This window comes from Myotis myotis, unplaced genomic scaffold (genome assembly GCF_014108235.1).
Source record: "Myotis myotis isolate mMyoMyo1 unplaced genomic scaffold, mMyoMyo1.p scaffold_m19_p_29, whole genome shotgun sequence".
NCBI classification, from domain to species: domain Eukaryota; kingdom Metazoa; phylum Chordata; class Mammalia; order Chiroptera; family Vespertilionidae; genus Myotis; species Myotis myotis.
Window position 1 is genome coordinate 1,171,504 of NW_023416334.1, and position 25,926 is coordinate 1,197,429.

Below are 25,926 nucleotides of genomic sequence, written 5' to 3' on the forward strand. Positions count from 1 at the left end.
CGGACCATCTCACAGAGCAGGGCTGGGAGTACACAGGCAGGAACGCAGCCCCCATTTCACACACAAGGAGGTAGAGGTTTGCCAGTGGGAAGAAGCAGTGCTGGGAGAGGTGGTGAGTCTGACAGAAAGTCTTGCAGTGCAGGGGTGGGAGTGCAGGGGTGGGGGTGCGGGGGTGGGGGTGCCAGGCTGGTGTCCCCAGGGAGAGCCAGGGGCCACAGACAGTGCAGCTTTGCTCTCATCAGTGTTAGGTTTGATGGAGACATTGAGTTGATACCCATCCCCTGGGAACTGGCTTTTCTGTTATTTCCCTGTGGACATTCCCATTGCCGAAGACCACTTTTCACTTGCGGTGACCACATTCCATTCTCTCCCCTCTGGGTCTGCATACAGAAGCCTCCGCCCAGAAAAATCCCGCCAAAAGTCCTTTAAAAGCCGCCGACTCCCCTCACTGGGTGCTGGAGCCATCCAGGCTCAGCCAGCTGGTGTGCGGATGGTTATTCGTAATCCCTCATCACTCTGACCTCGTGCGTTCCTCCTTCGGGGACCTAACCATCAGGGCCCCCACAGTCAGCAGAGGAAGTGGGGATCATGACCTCGCCATGCTGTGCTTGCCAGGGGCAGCTGACAACCACTGGGCCTGGCCACAGGAAGGGCTCCAGGTCTGACTTCAGAGAGACCTCACCTGTGGCCACTGGGGGCTTGCACAGCTTAGGCTGGGATGTCCCATCTTTTGTAAGAGAAAGCCCCAATTCATTTTCCTGGTATCAAATACTGGGGGTGTTGAGGCAAGGGAGTGTGCTGGGGCATCCCAGAATGAGGGTTTTGGGGGCATAGGTGGGGGTGAGGAGGTTAAAGGGTGAAATGATTTGCATCTGTGTGTGTGTGTGTGTGTGTGTGTGTGTGTGTGTGTGCGTGCGTACAAGGGAGAGGAAGAGGGAGAGGGAGATATGTCTGGTGGCAGATGAAGGGATAGGGACAATCTAAGGACACATGTGATGGGGCTCTGCTGTCACCCATACTCCTCCCTTCCTTAGAGCTTCAGCAAACTACATTCATCCATTTATTAAGAAAACAATGTCCTTGGCGGGTGGTGTTCAGTGGTTAGAGTGTCAGCCCACGCACCAAAGGGTTGGGGGTTTGATTCCCTGTCAAGGGCACGTACCTGGGTTGTGAATTCAATCCCTGGCCCCAGTCGGGGTGCATGTGGGAAGCAATCAATCTATGTGTCTCTCTTACATTGATGTTTCTCTCTCTCCCCCCCCCTCCCTCCCTTCCACTCTCTCTAAAAATCAATGGAAAAAATATTCTCAGGTGAGGATTAACCAAGAAACAAGGAAGGAAGGGAGGGAGGGGAGGGAGGGAAGGAAGAAGGAAGGAAGGAAGGAAGGAAGGAAGGAAGGAAGGAAGGAAGGAAGGAAGACAGACAACAATGTGTTGAATACCTGCTCAACACCGTCAAGTGCTAGAGACCCTGGGGATGAACTGGCCTGGCTCTCGGGGAGCTCAGAGGGAGAGGTGGTGGGAAAGCTGGCAGAGGAACTTGAAGAGCATAAGAGGATGATGGGAGAGAGGGTGATGTGTCCTGCACACCAGACAGCGGGAGGCTCTGAGGACGGAGTGATGGGAAGTCACCTGCTCCAAGGGCTGGGAGGAGGCTCAGGCACAGCTGCAGGTAGGACAGTCAGCAGATTCCTTGGCTCAGGCCCCTCTCCTCTCAGCTGCCACCACTGCCTCCAAAGCCCGCCCCTAAGCACTCTGCCCCCGTACTTCTTAGCCCTCCTCCCCAGGCTGGCTCTTCCCTCTCCTCATGGCTCTTGCAGGTTCTTATCTTTCCTCTACTACAGCACCAATCACCCTGCACTGATGTGCTTTTTGACGCACGTACATACCTTTCACCCTGTCACCAGGGTGCTCTGTCTAAAACCAGATCTGACTCTGTACCGCCAGCTCAGAAACATTCAAGGGCTCCCCACTGCCTATAGGATAAGGCACACACTCCTCAGCATTATGTGGCCCATAAGCCCTGACCATCCCTCTGGGCTTATCTCCTGGCCCACACATTCTCCCTTACACTCTACGTGGGGCGGCTGGAACCACTCTTCTCTTTAAGAGGAGCAGCTAGCTTCCCGACTTCAGAGGCTGGACCTGCTGGCTCCCTTCCAACAAACAGATGACAAGAGGGATGGAGCGTGACTTCTGAGACAGCCCCAGCAGGCACTACAGTCCCCACTCTCTCTGGATCATCTGCTCTGGGGAAAACCAGCTGCCATGTCCCGAGGACACTCAGGAGGTCCACACCAGGGAAACTGAGGCCTCCTCCCAGTGGTCAGCAAGGGCCTGAGCTGCTGCCCGCCCTGTGGGAGCGCCGTGGCGGGGCTCCTGCAGCTCCCACTGGGCTGGACCAGGCAGCCTGGCAGCACCTTCGCTGCAGCCTCCGAGGGCCCCCAAGCCAGAGGGGCCAGCGAGGTTCCCTGCGTTCCTGACCCACAGAAACAGGAGACATAACCACCCACTGCTTTAAGCTGCTACACTCTGGATGGTTCGTTACAAGGCAATCAACAATGAATGCACCCAAAGCACCGCCTGCCCTCGCCGACGCATCTGGGCCTTTGTGTCTGCTATTGTCTTTGCCTGCGATGCGTCTCGCACTCTGACCTTTCCACCAAGCTCCTCACCGTCCTGCAGGGGCCAACGGAGACCTCCTCTCCTGAGTGAGTCACTCCTCCTGGCAGCCCCAGAGCTGGCCCCCTGGAGCTCAGCAGCCTGCACGCTCCTCTGACAGGCCCTGCCTACTCCGCACTCTGCCTGGGGGCTCAGAGTCCTGCCAAGGCCACCTGCCCCTGTGGGCAGGAGAGGGCGAGGCACCGATCAGTGAAGCCTCTGTCAACTCGCTGGAGAGCCGCCGCTTAAGGTTTCATTCCAGTGGGATGAGTGTGGAAAGGAAGCATTATGCAACGAACATCAAAACCCAGAAACCTCCATTCTTTCTTCCAAATGATGGCCAAGCATGAGGACCCCTGAGGGGCCCACCAACAGCCAGGAGGAGCGGACCTACCTGGATCAAGGCCAGCACCTTGTCCTGCACGATAGTGGGCGGGTTGTTCTTGGGAGAGATGATTCTGACCAGAACGCCGTCGATGAAATCTCGGCTGGCCACGAGGACGTGGAAGCGGTGGCCGCAGTTCTTCACACAGGTCTCCAGCACCTGACGTGGAGGGAGGAGCAGTGAGTACACGACCTGCGGAGCCGCAGGGAAGAGGAGGACGGCTCCACTTCCACCCCCATCCTTCTTCCCGAACATCTTCCCGACCATCTCCTTTAGAACCACGCCTCAGCGGCAGCCATCCTCACCCTGGAACCCAGTCGTACGCAGCGGTGAGGCTGCCCCCTGCTGACTGCCCTGCACAAAAACCAGGTCATTAGTTTAGGCATCACTTTCACAGGAGAAGGGAAAGCAAGAATGAAATGACTGAGCGGTCTCTGAGAATCAGCACTTTGCCTCCCTCTGGGCCTCTGGGTGTGCGGCGTTAGCCACCGGGACACATGCTCTGTCACAGGGAAGGCTGCTGCGCAGTAAGAATTGCCCAGGGAGTTGTTGCCCCGGTTATGTGAGGAAGCAAACACACACACACACAACCCTGCTTCTGCAACTAAAACTGAAAATGACTTTCCACCTTTAGTAACTGGTTTGTGAGCCTCAGCTGCTATTAGGGCAGTGGTTCTCAACCTTCTGGCCCTTTAAATACAGTTCCTCATGTTGTGACCCCCAACCATAAAATTATTTTCGTTGCTACTTCATAACTGTCATGTTGCTACTGTTATGAATCGTCATGTAAATATCTGATATGCAGGATGGTCTTAGGCGACCCGTGTGAAAGGTCGTTCGACCGCCAAAGGGGTCGCGACCCACAGGTTGAGAACCGCTGCATTAGGCTTTAAGGTCCATGTACCCTTCAAACCCTGCCCACTCCTCCCCTAACTGGGACAATCAGTTACACAGGCCCAAGCCAATCAGAAAAGCACAGGTGCGTGTGGGTTCTGGCTAGAGGCCAGTGTGGGCTTGAATCTCAGCTCCACCACTTTCTCTCTGAATGGCTCCGGACAAGGCTGTCTGAGCCTCTGCTTCCCCATCTGTAAAGTGGGCACATGAGCACTCCCTTCCAGAACTGTAGTAAGGCTGCCAGGGAAGCACCTCGCACAGTGCCCTGCACAGGGGAGGAGCCAGTCAATGAGAACTTTGGCGCTTGGATGCCGTTCCAAAGGCTGCACTACATATCAAGTGACGGGACAGTTCAGCCCCCGCAGGACCAGGGAGAGGCCCTGGGGCCCAGAGGTGCCAACTGCAGGCCCCGTCCCGCCTGGAGCACAGCTTTCTGAATTCCTTAGCTCTCTGGAAACCAACCCTGACCCTTCCCACGCCAGCGTCCCCCAAAGCCACGGGCGACTGGTGGGGAATGCCTCCTTGCAAGGACGTCACCAGCAACAGGGGGCATTTCTGACTGCCTCATTTGCCCAAACTAACCTGACCACTGGGTACCTCATGCAGTCATTCCAGAGCCCGGTTCACACACTGGGGCAGCACCTCGGCAAAGCATAGCCATGAAGAAAGGTCCACAGGCTAACGTGACCTGAATGCAGGCAGACGCCAGGTACTGCGAAGGATTCTTTCACATTATACAGAATTTCACTCTATTCTTACAGCTAATTCTCTTTACGTGGATGTTGTTATCACACTTTCTTACCCCTAGGAGGCTGAGAAAGGTGAAGAGACAGGTCTAGGGAAAGTCGCTGGTCAGTGCCAGACCCAGGATGGGAACTCCAACCGGCCTTCTCTGAAGCCCCCATCGCTGCACCCCGGAGACCACAGGCAGTGTGTGCCAGCTTTCCCGCTCCCTCAGGCGGTCCCTGAAATAGCCCTGTCAGGGTGACCACCGCTGCAGAGATGAGAGCTGTGGCGTGGCGATGCTAGTCATTCCCAGAGGAGGCCAGAGCTGGCAGGTGCACTGAGCCCCACGGGAGGCACCAGGCTCCGCTCGGGCAGCTGAGGGAGACCCCGAAGCTCAGCGTCCCTGGCTGCTAAGGTTTTCTTCAGTCAAGAGGGCGCTCTCTTTCTTAGCCTCTGCTCACGCTGGACTCCAGGGGACGACGAGGTGCCAGCATTCTCTCTCACAGGGACCTGTGAAGGCTGCAAGATGAACCCTAGGGGTCTCCTGCCTTCAAGGAACTTACAGTCGCCCTTCCTTCTAGGAGCTTCAAAAAGCCTCCTCCTAATTTTACTACACAGGCAGTGGGCTGCTGGCTGAGGTGGGCGGCAGGAAGGATGGTGTATGTGATGAGGAGCAGGCCGGGGAAGAGCAGTGAGGTGGAAGGGTCATGGGAAGAGAGGAGCAGGGAGGCTGAGGGGCAGGGCAGCAGCCAGGACACACCTCGTTTCCCTGGCGCAGACTTTAGAGTCAGGTACTCCGGGGCTCAGATACATAGGCTTGGCAATGCCCTGGGCAGAGGTGGCATGTGCGACAGAGCAGCCCAAAGCCTAGCAGAACAGGAGATGCGGGAGGTCTTCCCTGGCTGGCAAGGACCACACCACTCAACCCAAGGAGGCCCAGCAACCCACTTCAAGGCCCTCTGCCAAAAGGCCCCCGGAAAACTGTCTCTGTGGGTTGTAGGGCATGAAATACCCAGCAGCAGTTTTCTAGAATGCAGCCAAAGCCCAAGAGTAAGCAGAAGGTGCCTCTAAGCCAGCGGTTCTCAACCTGTGGGTTCTCAACCTTTGGTGGCTGAACAACCCTTTCACAGGGGTCGCCTAAGACCATCCTGCATATCAGATATTTACATGACTATTCGTAACAGTAGCAACATTACAGTTATGAAGTAGCAACAAAAATAATATTATGGTTGGGTCACAACATGAGGAACTGTATTTAAAGGGCCAGCAGGTTGACAACTACTGCTCTAAGCAATCAGAAACAGATGTTTCCAGTTCATACACTGAGGCCCAAGCAGAGAGCCCCTCAGGACCTCTGCTAACTCCTACTTGGGGTAACTATGAACAGCTCTGAGTGTACAGCTGGGAAGTGAGGAAGGCCCACAGGAGCAGAAGTGAGATGACTGAAGGTAAGATAAGACAAAGAGCAAAGCCACGGAAGCGGACATGGGGCCTGCTCGTGCACCAGACGAGGGCCTTGTGCAGGGGCAGGGACTTGCACATTTAATCAGCCCCCCAAGGCATCGCTGGATTGGCAGCAAAGACCTGATCACTAAAATTAAAATATTAAAAATACTTAGAAATAAATGTAACTAAGGAAGTAAAAGATCTGTACCCTGAAAATTATAAAACATTGATGGAGAGAAACTGAAGACACATAAATGGAAAGATGTCCTATGTTCATGGACTAGAAAAATTAATATTGTTAAAATGTTCATACTACCCAAAGCCATCTACATATTTCACAGTAACAGAAAAAGCAATCCTAAAATTCATACAGAACTATAAAAGGCTTTCAATAGGCAAAACAATGCTGAGAAAGAAGAAAGCTGACAGTATCACACTGCCTGATGTAAAACTATATTGCAAAGTTATAGTCATCAAAGCAGTCTGGTACTGGCATAAAAATAAATACAAAACAAAGGAACGGAATCAAGAGCCGAGAAGTCAACTAATATTTGACAAGGGAGCCAAGAGGACTCAATGGGAGGAAGGACAGTCTGCTATAAACTGTGCTGAGAAAACTGGATAGCCACATGCAGAAGAATGAAACCAACTTCTAAATCACACCACTCACAAAAACTAACTCAAAATGGACTAAACACTTACATGTAATACCCCAAACCATAAAACTACTAAAAGAAAAATAGGGGGGAGCTCCTTAACATTGATCTTGAAAAAGATTTTTTAGATATGACGCCAAAAGCAAAGGCAACAAAACCAAAAATAAGCAAGTGGTAGGTACTACATCAAACTAAAAAATTTCTTCATAACAGAAGAAACAATCAGGAAAATAAAAAGGCAACCCACAGAATGGGAGAATATATTTACACACTATCAGATAAGGGGTTAATATAGAAAATATATAAGAGCCTGGACAGCTTGGCTCAGTGGTTGAGCGTCGACCTATGAACCAGGAGGTCATAGTTTGATTCCCGGTCAGGGCATGCCTGGGTTGCAGGCTTGATCCCCAGTGTGGGGCATGCAGGAGGCAGCCGATCAATGATTCTCTCCCATCATTGATGTTTCTATCTCTCTTCCTTTCCCTTCCTCTCTGAAATCAATAAAAATATATATTTTTTAAAGTATGTGTGTGTGTGTGTGTGTGCGTATATATATATATATCTTATACAAAATAACCCATAGCAAAAAAAACCTAACCACTGACAGTGAGGAAATTGAAACAACCATCAAAAACATCCCCCCCAAAAAAGTCCAGGACCAGATGGCTACATCAGTGAATTCTACCAAATGTTCAAAGAAGGTTTACTAATAAAACTTATCCTTCTCAAACTCATCAAAAAATTGAAGAAGAGGTAATACTTCCTAACACATTCTATGAGGCCAATATAACCCTAATACCAAAACCTGGCAAAGATGACAAAAAAAGAAAACTACAGATCAATGTCTCTGATGAACACAGATGCAAAAATCCTAAACTAAACACTAGCAAATCTAATACAACAGTACATCCAAAAAGTAATACATCATGATCAAGTGGGGTTCATTTCAGGGACACAAGGATGGTTCAACATATACAAATCAATTAATGTAATATACCACATTAACCAAAGACAGGATAAAATCGTAAGATCTTATCAATAGATGCAGGAAAAGCATTTGATAAGCTACAATAGTCATTTATGATTAAAACACTCAATAAAATCGTAATAGAAGGAAAGTACCTCAACTTAATAAAGGCCTGGGCCCTGGTCATGGCTCGTGCAGGAGGCAACCAGTCAATGTGTTTCTTTCACATTGATATTTCTGTCTTTCCCTCTCTCTTCCACTCTCTCTACAAATCAATGGGAAAATATCCTCAGGTGAGGACTGAAAAAAAAGTTTAAGCTGTGGTCCGTGCACACAGTGGATATCCTCAGCACGAGAAAGGGCGCATCAGCGCCGTTCACAACCACATGGACGGGCCTTAGAACATGATGCCGAGCGAAACCCGTCGGTCAGAACAAGCTGAGAACCACACGACCTCACTCATGTGTGGGACGTAAAAACGAAACTCGTGAACACAAACAGCAGTGTGGCGGGTGCCAGGGGGAAGGGGTGGGGGAGAAGGAGATCCTAATACAAGGTGACAGGAGAAGACCTGGCTGTGGGTGGTGGGCATGCAGTGCCATATACAGATCTTATAACATAGAAACCCACAGCTGACACCTATGTTCATGTTGACCAATGTCACCCCAATCAATTTAATAAATAAATATTAAAAATAAAATATAAAAGATATATGCACCCCCATGTTCACTGCAGTATTATTCACAATAGCCAAGACATGGAAACAACCCAAGTGTTCACTGGTGAATGAATGCATAAAGAAAATGTTGGAGGCCTAACCGGTTTGGCTCAGTGGAAAGAGTATTGGTCTGTGAACCAAAGGGTCCCGGGTTCAATTCCTGTCAAGGGCATGAACCTCAGTTGCAGGCTCCTCCCTGGCTCGGGCCCTGGTCAGGGCGCATGCAGGAGACAACCAATCAATGTGTTTCTCTCACATTGATATTTCTCTCTGTCTTTCCCTCTCTCTTCCACTCTCTCTAAAAATCAATGGGAAAAATAAAACATCCTTGGGTGAGGATTAAAAAAAAAATAGAAAGAAAAAGAAATTGTTGATGTACTGAGAGCTAATATGCAAATGGTTGTCACACCCTCATGTCGCCACACCTTAATGGCTCAGACACTTAGCACTGGGGAGAGAGGTATGGGGACCAGTCAGGCACAAATGAGATTGAGAGAGAGGAATGGGGGCCAGCCAGGCACAAATGAGCTCACGAGAGAGGAATGGGGACCAGCCAGGCTGCGGCCCAGGAGAGGGACAAGCTGCCCACCCCTCGGTCCTGGGGGCCAGCGGCTGCGCCTACGTCTGTAGTCCAGCCCAGGAGAGGGACAAGCCACACGCCCCACAGTCCCAGACGCCAGCGGCTGGGGCTGCAGCACGGGAGAGGAACAAGCCATTCGCCATGCGGTCCCAGGTGCCAGCACCTATAGCTGCGGCCCAGGAGAGGGACAAGCCGCCTGCCCCATAGTCCCAGGTGCCTGTGGCTGCAACCCAGGTGAAGCCAACCGCCCATGGGCCCCTGCGGCTGCAGCTGGCCTGGGTGAAGTCGGCCTGGGTCCTGGGTGCCTGCGGCTGGCCAGAGAGAGGGAATCCTGGGTCCCAGGTACCTGTAACCGGCCAGAGGAGGGAATCCTGGGTGCTGGGTGTGAGGTGAGGCAGAGATGGTTGGGGGTGATCAGGCCAGCAGGGAGCAATTAGGGGCAATCAGGCTAGTAGGGGAGCAGTTAGGGGCGATCAGACAGGCAGGCAGGCGAGCGATTAGGAGCCAGCGGTCCCGGATTGCTAGAGGCAGTCGGACATCTGCCAAGGGGTCTCAGATTGGAGAGGGTGCAGGCCGGGCTGAGGGACCCCTCCCCTCCGTGCATCAATTTTGTACACTGGGCCTCTAGTAGTAGATAAAGCAGAGGAAAGAATCAGTGATTTGGAACATAAGGTAGCAGAAAACATCCAATCAGAAGAATAAAAAGAAAAAAGAATTTTAAAAAGTGAGGATAGCTTAAGGGGCTTCTTGGACAACATCAAAAGTACCAACATTCACAGCATGGGGGTGCCAGAGGAGAAGAGAGAGAGCAAGAAAATGAAAACATGTTTAAAAAAATAATGACAAAAATTTCCCTAACTTGGTGAAGGAAAAAGATATACAGTTTAGGAAGCTCAGTAAGTCCCAAACAAGGTGAACCCAAGGAGACCCACACCAAGACACATCATAATTAAAATTCCAAAGGTTAAAGACAAAGAGAGAATCTTAAAAGAAGAGAAAAGCAGTTAGTAACTCACAAGGGAGTGCCCATAAGACTGTCAACTTATTCCTCAACAGAAACTCTGCCAGAAGGAATTGGCAGGAAATATTCAAAATCATGAAAAGCAAGGACTTACAACCAAAATTACTCCACCCAGCAAAGCTATCATTTAGAATTGAAGGTCAGATAAAGAGCTTTACAGACAAGAAAATGCTAAAGGAGTTCATCACCACCAAACCAGCACTACAAGAAATGTTAACGGGTCTTCTTTAAGAAAGAAAGAAAAAAAAAGATAAAAAATATGAATCATAAAATGGCAATAAATACATATCTATCAATAATTACTTTGAAAGCTCCAATAAAAAAACATAAGGTGATTGAATGGGTAACAAAACAAGACCCTTACATATGCTGTCTACAAGAGACTCACTTCACATTAAAAGATACATCCACAAACTGAAAGTAAAGGGCTGGAAAGAGATATTTCATGAAAATAGAAACAGCGGGCACATACCCTGAGGGCTTCCGGACTGTGAGAGGGGGCAGGCCGGGCTGAGGGACCCCCTCCAGTGCACAAATTTTCATGCACTGGGCCTCTAGTATTGAATAAGAGTGGTGAAAGCAGACAACTCTGTCTTGTTCCTGATCTTATGGGGAATGCTTGTATTTTTTGCCCATTTAGTATGATGTTGGCTATAGGTTTGTCATATATGGTCTTTGTTATGTTGGGAAATGCTTCCTCTATTCTCATTTTGCTGAGAGTTTTTTGCTGGGGTCCAACCCCAGCAGGTCCAGGGGTTCCCAAAGGTGTAGACGGAGTCGGCGAAGAAGGAATGACACGGAGACAGCGTTCAGTTGATCAGCAGCCTAGCCAGGATCTCCAGCGAAGTTCTGGTTAGGATCTCCAGCCAGGTTCTGTGTCCATGTTCTCTTGCTAGGTTCTCCAGCCAGGTTCTGTAGCCAAGTTCCCTCGCTAGGTTCTGTCCAGGTTCTCCAGCCAGGTTCGGTCACCAGGTTCTAGTCAGGTTCTCTTGCCATGTTCTATCCAGGTTCTGTAGCCAGGTTCTGTCTCTAGGTTCTTCAGCCAGGTTCTCTCGCTAGGTTCTGTGTCTAGGTTCTGTGGCCAGTTTCTGTCCAGGATCTTTTGCCATGTTCTCTCCAGCGAAGTTCTTCTGTCTCTAGGTTCTGTGTAGGTTCTGTGTCTCTTGGTTCTGTCTTCTAAGTTCTGTGTCTAGGTTCTGTGTTCTAAGTTCTGTCTCCTGTTGTCTTGTTACATCTGTATTTATACCAGTTGATTCAATCCTATCAATCTCTATTACAAAGGTTAGGGCGTTTCTTATCTCCATTCCAGGGAGTAAAGATTATGTAGCTTAAGCATGATTGTCCGTAGTTAAAGTGATTAATTACCCGCCCGGCACTTAGTTGAGGGGTTTTATTCCCTCCCTAACTTCAGGGGAAAATCCCTACCTGGGGAAACAACCTTTCTCAGAGAGGTGACCTTGGTTAAAACACATAGTGCCAAGAACTAAGATGGCGGCATAGGTAAACACCGGGAAATTATTGCCTCACACAACAATTGAAAATTACCCCAAAGGACTGAGCAAACATCATCCAGAACAACAGGAAGGCTGGCTGAGTGTAAATTCCACAACTAGAAGGAAAGAAAAGCACGCTGAGAGCCAGAGGCGCTGCGGAGGTGAAGTGCAGAGGTACTGCGGCGCGCGCGAGGAAAGGGGGTGGCGCCTGAGGACGCGGCTGTCTTTTTGAATCATAAACTCCCGACGGCTCTGAACTCCGGTTCCGGGAAGTCTCTGGGGACCCAGGTCTCACACGGGGAGAAGCTGGTCTGTCCGGCAGCGAGCGAACTTGAGGGCGGCTTTCCCTCAGAGGTGCTTGCAGCCGTTACCGGAAGACTGAGACGCGCGACTCTGGGCGGAGAATCGGCCATGGCCGCTTTCTCCGCCCTCTGACTCCCTGAGACCCCGCCCCACCCAGGCTGCCGCAGAGGCTTTTGCATGTGAATGTACCTAACTGCAGCTGAACCAGGCAGACCTGGAACTTCCAAGAGAAGGCCCAAGGCCCCGCAGCGGCTTGCATTGCTTCACAGCTGAGCCTCTTCGTGGCTCCTGCTGTGTGGCCTCAGGCAGAGGCTGAATTAGCACCTCCTTAGATCCAGGAGCCACTGTACCCAGTGGTCAGAGGGGGTCCATCCAGACTGCAACTCCTCAGATCCATAAGGGACGCACTCAGGGAGCAGACTCAGTGAGCACCAAAGCCCCACTGAAGCAAGTCTTGCCCCAGAAGGGTGTCTTCAGCACAGAAGTTCTCCCACTTTAGACACAGCTGATTCTCACAGCCAATTGGCCTGGAGGTCAATTCCTCCCAGTGATTCTACAACAACCAAGGCACCAAGAGTGCACCAAGAGTGTCCACCCCAGGTAACTGGGGAGGCTGAGCTACTGGGCCCTACAGGACACCTGGCGCACAGGGCCACTCTATCAACACAGGGAAGCTGCCAAAATGCGGAGACAAAGAAACAGGTCACAAATGGCAGAAATGGAGGAAAGCAAACGATTGGATATAGAGTTTAAGGCCACGGTTATAAGGTTTTTCAAGAATTTTATGGAAACCGCCGATAAATTTAATGAATCCCTCAATAAGTATAGGGAGACCATGGAGGACATGAAAAAGGACCAACTAGAAATTAAGCATACACTGACTGAAATAAAGAATAATTTACAGAGATCCAGCGGCAGAAAAGAGGATCCCAAGAATCAAGTCAAAGATTTGAAATACAAAGAAACAAAAAATACCCAACCGAAAAAGAAAAAAGAAAAGAGATTCCAAAAATATGAAGATAGTGTAAGGAACCTCTGGGACAACTTCAAGCGTACCAACATCAGAATTATAGGGGTACCAGAAGGAGAGAGAGGGCAAGATATTGAAAACCTTTTTGAAGAAATAATGACAGAAAACTTCCCCTACCTGGTGAAAGAAATGGACTTACAAGTCCAGGAAGCGCAGAGAACCCCAAACAAAAGGAATCCAAGGAGGACCACACCAAGACATATCATAATTAAAATGCCAAGAACAAAAGATAAAGAGAGAATCTTAAAAGCAGCAAGAGAAAGACAGTCAGTTACCTACAAGGGAGTACCCATACGACTGTCAGCTGATTTCTCAACAGAAACCATGCAGGCCAGAAGAGACTGGCAAGAAATATTCAAAGTGATGAATAGCAAGAACCTGCAACCAAGATTACTTTATCCAGCAAAGCTATCATTCAGAATAGAAGGTCAGATAAAGAGCTTCACGGATAAGAAAAAGCTAAAGGAGTTCATCACCACCAAACCAGCATTATATGAAATGCTGAAAGGTATTCTTTAAGAAGAGGAAGAAGAAAAAGGAACTCTTACCATTTGCCACAGCATGGATGGAACTTGAGAGCGGATAAATACCACAGGATCTCACTCATTTGTGGAATATAATGAACAACATAAGCTGATGAACAAGGACTGATCCAGAGACGGAGAGGCATTGATTGGACTGTCGGGACTTGGAGGGAAGGTAGGGGAGGGTGGGGGTAAGGGGGAAAGATCAACCAAAGGACTTATATGCAAGCATATAGGCCTAACCAATGGACATGGACAACGGGGGGGTGAGGGCATGAGCGGGGGTGGGGGGGGGTGGGGGGTAGAGGGTAACGTGGGGACAAGGACACATATGTAATATCTTAATCAATAAAAAATATATTAAAAAAAAAAAAAAAACAAACACATAGTGCCAAGAAGGTGAGCAAACATATTAAGAACAGTATGCCATATATGCCAGGTCCTTTGAAACAGCAAGGATGGACCGGCTCCTGGCAGTTTTTAATCATAAATAGTTGCTGGATTTTATCAAATGCCATTTCTGATCCTATTGATATGATTATGTGATTTATTTATTTATTTATTTATTAATATATTTTATTGACTTTTTACAGAGTGGAAGGGAGAAGGATGAGAGTTAGAAACATCAATGAGAGAGAAACATCAATCAGCTGCCTCCTGCATACTTCCTACTGGGTATGTGCCCACAACCAGGGTACATGCCCTGGACCGGAATCGAACCTGGGACCCTTCAGTCCGCAGGCTGATGCTCTATCCACTGAGCCAAACTGGTTAGGGCTGATTATGTGATTTTTATCCTCCTTTTTGTTTATGTGGTGTATTACGTTTATTGATTTGCAAATATTGTACCAGCCTTGCATGCCTGGAATAAATCCCACTTAGTCATAGTGTATGATCTTTTTAATGTATTATTGGATCCGATTTGCTAATTTCTTGTTGAGGATTTTAGCTTCTGTGTTCATCAGGGATATTGGCTTATAATTTTATATCTTTGCAGTGTCTTTATCTGGCTTTGGAATTAGGATAATCCTGGCCCCATAAAATTAGCTTGGGAGTCTTCCCTCCTCTTGAATTTTTGGAATAGTTTGAGAAGGATAGGTGTTAGTTCTTCTTTGAATCTTTGGTAAAATTCACCTGTAAAGCCATCAGGGCTTTTGTTTGTTTGGAAGGTTTTTGATTACTGCTTTAATTTCTCTAGTTGTAATCTGTCTATTAAAATTCTCTGATTCTTCTTGATTTAGTTTTGGAAGATTGTATATTTCTAGGAATTTGTCCATTTCTCTCAGGTTGTCCAGTTTGTTGGCTTGTTCATAATACGTTCTTACAATCCTTTGTATCTCATTAGCTGTGAAGTCTGGGTAAACCCCTAGACCTCTCTGAGCCTCGGTGTTTTCATCCCAGTGAGGGAGATGAAGAAACCTATTTGGGAAGGTTACTGTAAACATTTGCATTAACCTCTGAAAAGCTCAGCAGCAGGGAAGGTACTGGGGTGGAAGTCAGCAGTTTATAGAGGAAACTGGCACCAAGGGTGCTACACCATGCCTTCCAATGGCACACGCTGGAGGCTGTGCGGAGTGGACAGAGGGGAAGCCCTGAGAGTGAGGCGAGGTCGGGAGCATGGATTTTCCAAGATGCTTTCCCACCCACGGGAGGACAGTACTCACTGTTAATGCCAGCATCACTTCTCTGTAGTTCCGGTTCCCGTTCAGCCGCTTCTTCAGGGCTCGAATGGCATCCTTTGGCCTGGAGGACATATTAAGATCCTTAAAAATTACACTTTGGGACACTGTCCTTTTTTCACTGCCATTTTTATGAACTAGCATATCTACGAAGTTATTTGCTGTAGCATGTTTGTAATTGTAAAAGATTGGAAACAAATTAACACCCATCAACACGAAACAGGGTAAATTAAAGCTTATTTATCCATGTAATGGAATACTATGCAGCTGCGCAAAAGAACACACTCCTTGTGCATCACCATGGAGCAAAAATGTGAACAGTTGTCTGCAGAGCAGTGCAGAGGGCTGCTCCTGTCTGAGTTACCCAAGGACAACAGACACGGACACAGTGCACATGCCGGCCAGGGAGGAGAAGCTCTGTGAAGAGCCACAAGAAGCTGGTAACTTCAGCTGCCCCTGAAGAGGGAACTGGGTGACAGAGAGGACAGGGAGATTTTTCACCTGATTGTCTATTTGCAGCCCTTTTGACTTTTGTATAACATGCAAGTATTTGTCCAAAATAAAAACCAGCCCCCTGTGCGTGGGTGCACTGAGGAGACCACAGAGAGAGCATGGCCAGGTCCTTGCGTAGGCCTGGGGCTCAGCTCCTTCCCAGTTCCATGGAACTCCTTTTTCCCTAAGAAAACTTTAGTCTCCTCAAAACCCAAGGAATTGTGTGCTTTTAGGTAAGGGATCTGCTATGGATTCCCAGAGAGAATCTCACAGAATTATAGGCAGTCCCCTGTTTACAAGTGGGCCTGTTCAAAAGCTCACTTATCAGTTGATTATTTGGAACTTGAAACGCATTCTTCCTTAAGTCACTGTTGGAACTGGGAGTTGGAGTCCCCAGCAGCCCCTAACAAGTACAGTCCTTATGTCTGGCATGTTATTTAATTTACTCTAAGTCAGGATTAAACAAAGGTGTGGACCTAGGAGGCACTTCCTGCATGGAGGCCCTGCCAGCTGGCCGGGGGAAGCCCCATCACCTGAGCTCTAGGAAGCCCCAGTCCAGCTGCAGGCCTGCCTCTTGCTCCCACAACTGGCGCCAGCCTTCTACAGATTCACGTGTCATTATATCTGATCTTTCCAAAGTTGAAGGTTGGTAAGTCAGAAAGAAACCTTCTGCTCCTCCTGAACTATTTATGATCCACTTACCAAATGAAAAAGTCCTTTCAAATGTGTATGAGGAAGAGGGCAGGGGAGTGGGAGCTCGGCTAATCAGCCCAATTTAAACAGAAACACAGCAAGGCAAGGCTTCAAGAAATGTAAAGCCCTGGCCGGTGTGGCTCACAGGTTAGAGTGTCAGCCCGTGGACTGAAGGGTCATGGGTTCAATTCCCGGTCAAGGGCATGTACCTGGGTTGCAGGTTTGATCCCTCTGCCCCTGTCAGGGTGCGTGTGCGGAAGGCAACCAATCGATGTATCTCTCTCATATAGATGTTTCTCTCCCTCTCCCTCCCTCCTTCCCTTCTAATCTCTCTAAAAGAAAATCAATGGGGAAAGAATGAAGAAGTTTAAAAATACCTGAGACCTATTTTCCCCTCCCAACTTGAAAAATGGCTGCCTGCAGGAAGCCTTGGCTCTGAGTCCAAGGGCTGATGGGACAAGGCTCTCTGGAGTATGTCCTTGCAAGTGTTTGCAGTACGGCTGTTTCCACATAGGAATGCTGATTCCTGCAAATGTGGGACTTGACAAGCTCTCAGCTTTGAGGGCTGTGTGTGGACTTGAGCTGGTGAAGGTCCACAGCTACTGGTCAGAAGCATGGAGTGGCTTCCTCTCTCCAGGGCTCTGCTCAGCCGGGTTAGCCCTGGCCCATGGCTGCCATTCCCCCTGGTCCAGCCTCACTCCTCTCCGCTTGAGCTTCATGGAGCAGAAGAATGGGAACAAGCTCCAGGGCTGCGCTCCCTGAGCTCAGGAGCAGAGCCCCCGGCGCTCCCAGTGGGGGGATGTGCGGGGGGGGGGGGGGGGGGAGCAGCCAGCAGGCTCCCTCCCTGGAGCTACAGTGAAAACTCATCCTCAGAAGGACAGCCTGGGAGTGACTGGGTGAGCACAAAAGCAAGCACTTCCCTCCCTCCCTGGGGAAGGCTTCAGAGGCGAGGATCAAAGCGTGTCAGAGGAATTGCCAAGTTTTAAGCAGCAGCAGCAGCAGGTTGGACAGCAAGGAGCTAGGAACAGGGAGACGGGAGAGGGAAGAATCAAGAGCCAAGGAGCAGAAAGACTCAGGAGGCAGCGGCAGGTGTGAGATGTCCCAACACCCTGGCAGCTTTGGCAGGAAAAGCCAGGCCTCAGGGCTGCCCAGGGCCTCAGGTCAGGCTACAGCCCCGAAATGTGTGTCCCTGTCGAAGTGTCGAAGTTATTCCAAGATGGAGGACAGGGCTGCCCCCATGACTCACCTCGAACACCTCCCTGCCCTCCCCCAACCCCACTCTGCCTTGGGCTTGCTCCTCTGCACCCTTCCTGCTAAGAGGCTGGGAAACAGACAAAACTTCAGTGAGCTGGGAAGATCCAGAAATTCATGAACATGACCCAGGTCAGTGGGTCCTCATCAGAGCCACACATCAAAGCACAGCACTTACCAAATCCACGTGCCTATGCCCTCCGTAGGTAGGACTGGGAGAGGCCTGGCAAATGGACTCTGAAACCTTGCTGGGGAGGTTACTCAGCCAGGCATTCCTGGCTAATGACCAAGAATTCAGGACACAAGGGGCTGTCACACAAGGCCTCAGCCTGGAGGAGACCTCAACCCTGGAAACTGGGAAAGCCCAGGGAGGGGCCTGTGGGGCAGCCACCGGGATCCCAGCCTCCCAGAGGTAGAAGTGCAGGCAAGGTGCTGGTGGCTGGAGCCGTCTTCCGGGGCTTACACCTGCCCTTCATAGCTGTGGTGTGAGACCTTTGGCAAGTGACCAAACCACTCTGGGCCTCAGTTTCCTCAATATTAACACAAACTGCCCCTACCATATAGGGCTGTTGGGGTGGTGCTGCATGAGCTGGTGCAATCCAGGGCACGGCAAAGGGGTCCGGCACGTGGCAAGTGCTCAGAGAACGGCTGCGGTAAGGGCAGTGAACCCATGAGACAGGCACTATTGGCATCCCCATTTGTTAATGAGGAAACTGACACAGAGATTCAGTCACTCACCCAGGGTCACATGACAAGTGAGTGGAGGACCGAGGACTCCGGCCCAGGCTGGTGGCTGTAAGCTCCATGCTCCTCACCCCGCTGCACTCCTTTCCTATGCTGCCTACACTGCCCTCCAGCCAGGGGGTCCCCTTCCTTCCCCTGCCATCCACCCTCACTTGGCTGACCGAGGACTCCACTCGGAGGCCACCTCCTCTCAGAACCCTTTGCTGCTGCCGGCCCGCTCCAGCATCTCTCCTGAACGCAGCATCTTTCTCAAGCACCGTCGCGTTGGTATGGTTCTATTGTTCACCTAGCTAACACGTTTGTCAGAACCATTGTGTGCACACTACGCTAGGTGCTAGGGATGAAATGGTGGCAAAACAGTTTCTGGCCCTGGCTGGTGTGGGCCAGTGGTTAGAGGGCCAGCCCTCACACCAAAAGGTCTGGGGTTCGATTCCCAATCGAGGGTTGCAGGTTCGATCCCCGGCCCCTGGTTGAGGCAACCAATCGATGTGTCTCTCACATCCATTTCTCTTTCCCCCTCACCTCTCTCTCCCATGCCCTCTCCCTCCCTTCCTTCCACTCTCTCTAAAAATCAATGAAAAAAATATCCTTGGGTGGATTAACAACAACAAAGTGGAGTGTGCAGTGTAGGGGAAGTGGGGGTGAGACAGCCCTGTGACAGGTCCCGCAGGTGTGGAAGTGTGACCTGTGATGGGAGCGCGTACAGAACAGGGCCTGTGAAATCACATAACGGGGGTTTGTCCAAATCAGGAGGGAGGGGTGTCAGGGAAATGAGACAAGTGAATGAAAGAACTAGTCAGGGAGAGGGAGAGGCGTGAGGAGGGAAGAGAAGGACACTAGGCCTGGAGCCCCGAAGCAGGAAGGGGGCAGGGTACCCACCGTTAGCCAGGCTTGCAGGGAGAGATCTTGGCAGTGACCTCATAGCAGAGGCAAGGCTAGGACACTCCCAGGAAGCACTGGGGGCTCTCTGGAAATAGAGGAACAGGAGTGCGGGACACTTCAGGAAGAAAGCGCTTTGAGGACACGCCTGCAGACCCTGGAAGGAGGCCTGTTCCTTTGGAAGGAGAAGGCCACATTCTAACACATTTGCATGCGTGCCCCTCCCATTTGTGGCGAATGGCAAACAGGGCTATGGGAAGTGCAAGGGGCTGAAAGATCAGAGGGGCTGAAGGTGAGGGCCCTAAATGGAGTGGCTGGAGGGCCTGGTCATCCCACAGGGTCTGTGAAGGATTTCACAGGAGTCCCTTGTTAGCAAGGGTGTAACTTTGAGAGTTCTGCATTTCCAAGCCCCTCTGCCTGCAGCATGGAGAACAGACAAAGGGGAAGAGTCCAAGGCAGAGGGACTACCCATGGGGACAGCCCACTCTAGAGGATGACACAGGAAGACAGCTCTTTACAGCCCGACTGTGCCCACCTCTCTAGCCTCTGTTCCAGAAAATCCCCTCCCCACTTCTTCCCTGCACACCCAGACCTCACCTGTACACCGCGCCCCACCCCCCATGCTGCCCTTGCCATGCACCCTTCGCTACACAGCACGCTTCTCCTCTTCCTGCCATCCTTGGGCTCAGCCCAAAGCCCGCCCCTCCAGGAGGCACCCACTGCCTCTGAGTCCCAGCAATGGGCACACTTCTCTGCTTGTGCGTGTCCCACTCACCATGGCATCTGGGCCTCCAGCTGTGGGGCCGACAAATGAGGCTGCGCAGCTGGATGCACAAGTAAATGAGTGGCACCGGGTGGACGTAAAGAAGAAAGGCCCGAGCGGGGCTGCGGGAAGAGCCCAGCGACTATGGCATCCGACATGCGGGGCCCCAAGTGTGTGATCCCGTCTGTGAGCCAGACACGAGCTGATCGGCCATTTAGACGGCAGAAATAGGCCACCTTTCACCAACGACTCCCAAACGCACATCTCCAGCCCAGGCCGCCCCCACCTCCAGACCCCTCTGTGCCATCGCCCTGTCAGCATCGCCACTGCACCTAGTCGGCTCCATCCCTGCTATCTTGACTCTTCCCTTCTCATCAGCCCCCTGTATCAGCCCCCTTCCCATTTCCTCCTTCATCCCAAGGAGGATTCCTGTCAGAGCCAGCCCTTGGTCTCTTCCCAGCCAGGCCATTCTGAACAAGGTAGCCAGAGTGATCTCTTCAAAATAAAAGTCAAACCATGCCCTGCCTCTGCTCAAATCCTCCAAGGGGTTCCCGGCCACCTGAAGTGAAGCCCGAGGCCCTGTGGTGCCGGTGTCACCTGGATCCTGGACATCTCTGACCTGACACCTATTCCTTGCTCACTCTGTTCCAGCCCCACTAGCCTCCTGGCTATTCGTTTTAATTTTTTTGTTAATCCTAACCTGAGGATATGTTTTCCATTGATTTTTAGAGAGAGGAGAGTAGAATGAGGGAGGGGGGGAAGAGAGAGAGAAATACCAATGTGAGAGAGACAAAGTGATTGGTTGCCACACATGCACCCCAAAAGGGCTGGGATAGAACCTGCAACCAAGGTACATACCCTTTTTAAAAAATGTTTAAATCTTTATTGTTGAGAGTATTACAGATGGCCCCCCTTCTCTCCCCTCATTGCCCCCTGCCTCCCATTTCTGCTTTGCCCCAGGCCTTCACCATCCTATTGTCTGTATCCATAGGTAATGCACATCCTATACTAATAAAAGAGAAACATGCAAATTGACCACACCTCCGCTACGCCCAAGCCATGCCCACAGGCCAATCAGAGCAAGTATATGCAAATTAACCCAACCAAGATAGTGGCCGGCAGCCACAGAGCTGGAGCAAGCAGGAGGCTTGGTTGCCCCAGCGATGGAGGAAGCCAAGCTTCCCGCCTGCCCTGGCCGGCTGTGGCCTCCGCTCAAGGCAACAAAGTTTCAATTATAGAAGATAGATAAATCCCAGATACCTGCTTCCAGCCAGCCTCCACTGGGAGCTTGGGTGGCTGGGGGCTGTGGTCAGCCTGCAAACAACCATCAGCCCCTCACCCAGGCTGGCCAGGCACCCCAGTGGGGACCCCCGCACTGAAGGTGCTGTGGCCAGCCTGCAAATAGCCATCAGCCCCTCACCCAGACTGGCCAGGCACCCCAGCAGGACCCCCCACCCTGAAGGGGCTGTGGCCAGCCTCAAACAGTCATCAGCCCATCACCCAGGCTGGCCAGGCATCCCATGGGGCACCCCTAACCTGAAGGGGCTGTGGCCAGCCTGTAAACAGCCATCAGCCCCTCACCCAGGCTGGCCAGGCACCCCAGCAGGACCCCCCCTCCCTGAAAGGGGTGTGGCCAGCCTGCAAACAGCCATCAGCCCCTCACTTAGGCTGGCCACACCCTCATGGGGTGAGGGTCCCTGCTGGGAGGCTTGGTCAGCCTTCAAACAGCCATCAGCACCTCACCCAGGCTGGCCAGGCACCCCAGCGGGGACCCCCACCCTGAAGAGGCTGTGGCCAGCCTGCAAACAGCTACCAGCCCCTCACCCAGGATGGCCACACCCTCATGGGGTGAGGGTCCCCGCTGGGGTGCTTGGTCAGCCTGCAAACAGCCATCAGCCCCTCACCCAAGCTGGCCAGGCACTCCAGCGGGGACCCGCACCCTGATCAGGGACACCCTTCAGGGCAAACCAGCCAGCCCCCACCCATGCACCAGGCCTCTATCCTATATAATAAAAGGGTAATATGCAAATTGACCCTAACAGCAGAATGACTGGTCACAATGACACACTGACCACCAGGGGGCAGATGCTCAATGCAGGAGCTGCCCCCTGGTGGTCAGTGCGCTCCCACAGGGGGAGCTCTGCTCAGCCAGAAGCCAGGCTGATGGCTGTCAGTACAGCGGTGGCTGTGGGAGCCTCTCCTGCCTACTCAGCAGTGCTAAGGATGTCCGACTGCAGCTTAGGCCTGGTCCCCGCTGGCAAGTGGACATCCCCTGAGGGCTCCCGGGTTGCCAGAGGGATGTCTGACTGCCAGCTTAGGCCCAATTCCCCAGGGAGTGGGCTTAAGCCAGCAGGTGGTCATCCCCCAAGGGGTCCTAGACTGTGAGAGGGCACAGGCTGGGCTGAGGGACCCCCCTGAGTGCACAAATTTTTGTGCACCGGGCCTCTAGTCTTACCTAATAGACAAACATGTAAATTGACTGTCCCTCTGCTACGATCACCAGCCAATCAGGAGAGTATGCAAATTAACCAACAAAGATGGTGGTTAATTTGCATACGTAGGCATGAAGTGGCGGAGCGGCCAGAGCAGCGAAGACTGAAGGCTCCGGCCAGAGCGAAGGCCTGGGTCTGGGTGCCAGAGGAAAACTGGTGCTGGCAGCCAGGGGAAGGGAAGGCTTATTGCATGAATCTCTTAGTGCAATGGGCCTCTAGTATGCATATAAGATCTTTGACTAATCTCTTCCCACCTCCTCTCCCCACTTCCCTATGAGATTCGTCAGTTTGTTCCATGTTTCCATGCCTCTGATTCTATTTCTTAGATTCAATTGTTGATAGATATGTATTTATTGCCATTTTATTGTTTGTATTTTTATCTCTTCTTTCTTCTTTTCTCCTCTTTCTTCTTCTTTCTTCCTTCTTCCTCCTTCCTTTATTCCTTCCTTCTCCTCCTCTGTCCTCTCCTCCCTCCCTCCTCCTCCTTCTATTTCTTTTTCTTCTTTTTCTTAAAGAATACCCTTCAACATTTCATGTAATACTGGTTTGGTGGTGATGAACTCCTTTAGCTTTTCCTTGTCTGTGAAGCTCTTTATCTGACCTTCAAATCTAAATGATAGCTCCACTGGGTAGAGTAATCTTGGCTGTAGGTCCTTGCTATTCATCACTTTGAGTATTTCTTGCCACTTCCTTCTGGCCTGCAAAGTTTCTGCTGAGGAATCAGCTGACAGTCATATGGGCACTCCCTTATAAGTAACTAACTGCTTTTCTCTTGCTGCTTTTAAGATTCTCTCTTGGTCTTTAACCCTTGGCATTTTAATTATGATGTGTCTTGGTGTGGGCCTCTGTACTTCCTGGACTTGTAAGTCTATTTCTTTCACCAGGTAGGGGAACTTTTCTGTCATTATTTCTTCAAATAGGTTTTCAATATCTTGCTCTCTCTTCTCCTTCTGGCACACCCATAATGCGAATGTTGGTACACTTGAAGTTGTCCCAGAGGCTCTTTACACTATCTTCATATTTTTGGACTCCTTTTTCTTTTTGCTTTTTTGATTGGGTGTTTTTTGCTTCCTCACATTCCAAATCATCCATTTGATTCTTGGAATCCTCTACTCTATTGGTGAATCCCTGTATATTATTCTTTACTAGAGGCCTGATGCACGAAGTTCGTGCAAGAGTAGGCCTTCCTTCCCCCGGCTGCCGGCACTAGCTTCCCTCTGGCACCCGGGACCCAGGCTTCCCTCCAGCCACCAGCAGGCACCCAGGACCTGGGCTTCCCTCGCAGCCCCGGCTTCATCCAGAAAGTCGTCCGAAAGGACATCTGGTCTAATTAGCATATTATGCTTTTATTATTATAGATTTCAGTCAGTGTATGCTTAATTTCTGAAGGTATGTACCCTTGATCGGGAATTGAGCCTGTGACCCTTTGGTTGACAGGCCGACACTCTATCCACTGAGCCACACTGGCTGGGCTCCTTGCTATTCTTGAAACACACCAGACACCCTCTGTCCCAGGACTTCTGTGCTTGCTGTTCTCTCTGTTGAAAAGTTCTTCCCTGGTATAATCCTCACACCTCACCCCCTGGTTTACCTCAACTCTTTGTTCAATGTAACTTATGTAAGGCTTTCCTTGATTATTCCATTTAAAAATGCTAATTACCAGCCTTCTCCATCCCCAGCTTCATTTCTCTCGATAGTCTTATCACCAGCTGACCATGTCGCCTGTTCTAGTCATTATTTTGATGGCCTACCGCCCCACCCTGGCCTGTCTGCTCCTCGAGGGGAGGGAGTCTGTCTGCCCTACTCACTGGTGTGTCCTCAGGACTCACACGCAGGCCCGGCACAAATCATCATTTAGTGCCTATTTGTTGAATGAAAGCAGGACCAACCTTAAGAGGCTGGTCCCCAATTTATACATTATAAGGCTGTAAGTGATAGTGTCACTATGCAAGCTGAGGGCTGCCTGAGTCTAGGCTGGTGATGGCGAACCTATGACACACGTGTCAGAGGTGACACGCGAACTCATTTTTTTGGTTGATTTTTCTTTGTTAAATGGCATTTAAATATATAAAATAAATATCAAAAATATAAGTCTTTGTTTTACTATGGTTGCAAATATCAAAAAATTTCTATATGTGACACGGCACCAGAGTTAAGTTAGGGTTTTTCAAAATGCTGGCACACCGAGCTCAAAAGGTTCGCCATCACTGGTCTAGGCTGTTCTACCACTTTGGAGATAGTTTAAGATGACATGGCAATAATAAATTCCATTTTTATGTTGTGGCAGAGGGCCAAATATAGACTACTTTGGAAGAAGTGTAACTAGAATGCAGCTATGATGTAGAAGAGGCTGTATCATGCCTAACAATAAGCACAGACTCAGTAGCTCAGAGATGCCCACTGCGGAAACACCAGGCTGCTCTGTGGGCACTCTCTCTGACTCCTGGGGCCCCAGCCCAGCAAAACATGGCAGAGACAGCCTCACATCTGCGAAGGGAAGGCAGAGGTTAGGAAGGAGTGGGGGCAGGGGTGATAATCTGGCTATGGAGACCAACGACTACCGGGAACCAAGTAACCAAGCAACTTCATTTTCACTTATGAGTAAAGGCAGGTTATTAAAAGAGGTTTTCAGGGCTCTGACTCAGCACTGCCATCGGGGAAGTAGGGGCGAAGTGGATAGGAAGAGGAAAGATAATTAAAGAGTGTCAGCGTATTGCCTGGGCCAGTGTGGCTCAGTTGGTTGGAGTATTGTTCCATGCCCCAGAAGGTCGCAGGTTCGATTCCGGGTTAGGGCACGTACCCAGGTTGCAATTTGATCCCTGGTTGGGGCATGTACAGGAGGCAATGGATCAATGTATCTCTCTCACATCAATGTTTCTCTCCCTCCCCTTCTCAATTTTTTAAGAAAGGTCAGCATATTAAATGCCAAGGCAAACAGATCGAAAACAAAACACCAAACATCCTTAAGCCCTGCCAGGCTTTGAGTGACACCCCAGAACTGACAAGCATCACAGCAGGGTGGGGGGAGCACACCTACCCTTCCTCTGTCTCATTGACGATGTCGCAGATCTCCATGTTCAATGTCCAGTCCTCGCTTTGCAGGGAGCCATCTGTGGCCTTTTCTGTAAAGTCAGAGAGAAAGCTGGTTTACATTTCTCCTGAATGAGGGGCTCTGGCAGGAACCATAACCACCACATTCTCCCAAACAGATGGTCTGAGTCAACAGAGCAGTTCTAGGGTTTTGTTTTCACAAGAGAACAGCCAGCGAGAGAGAGAGAGAGAGCTGGGCCCAGAGGCTCATGTCATAACACTGTCCTTCTTTCACCAAACTCCAGACTGAAAAGCTCTTGAAGGCCTAAGCTATTAAAAATCACCCAAAACTCTCAACTCCTCCCATTCAACAGACAACCACATCTTCCTGCACAATGCCAGGTCAAAGCAGCCACAACCCCGAGACACAATGGGGAAGGTCGGAGTGAACAGATTTGGCCACACTGGGCACCTGGTCACCAGCTCTGCTTTTAACTAT

At 50.4% G+C, this 25,926-nt stretch overlaps 1 protein-coding gene across 11 annotated transcripts in view; it reads right to left on the minus strand.

The window, feature by feature from the left end:
* Positions 1-25,926, minus strand: part of TOM1L2 (target of myb1 like 2 membrane trafficking protein) — a 145,519-nt gene that overhangs the window by 39,790 nt on the left and 79,803 nt on the right. For all 11 annotated transcript variants that reach the window (XM_036296294.1, XM_036296292.1, XM_036296291.1 and 8 more), the window contains exons 2-4: positions 25,435-25,519; positions 15,069-15,147; positions 3,056-3,205 (exon numbers count right to left, since the gene is read on the minus strand). In XM_036296294.1, coding sequence (XP_036152187.1) covers positions 3,056-3,205; positions 15,069-15,147; positions 25,435-25,519 — 314 coding nt within the window. The remainder of the gene's footprint in view (positions 1-3,055; positions 3,206-15,068; positions 15,148-25,434; positions 25,520-25,926) is intronic.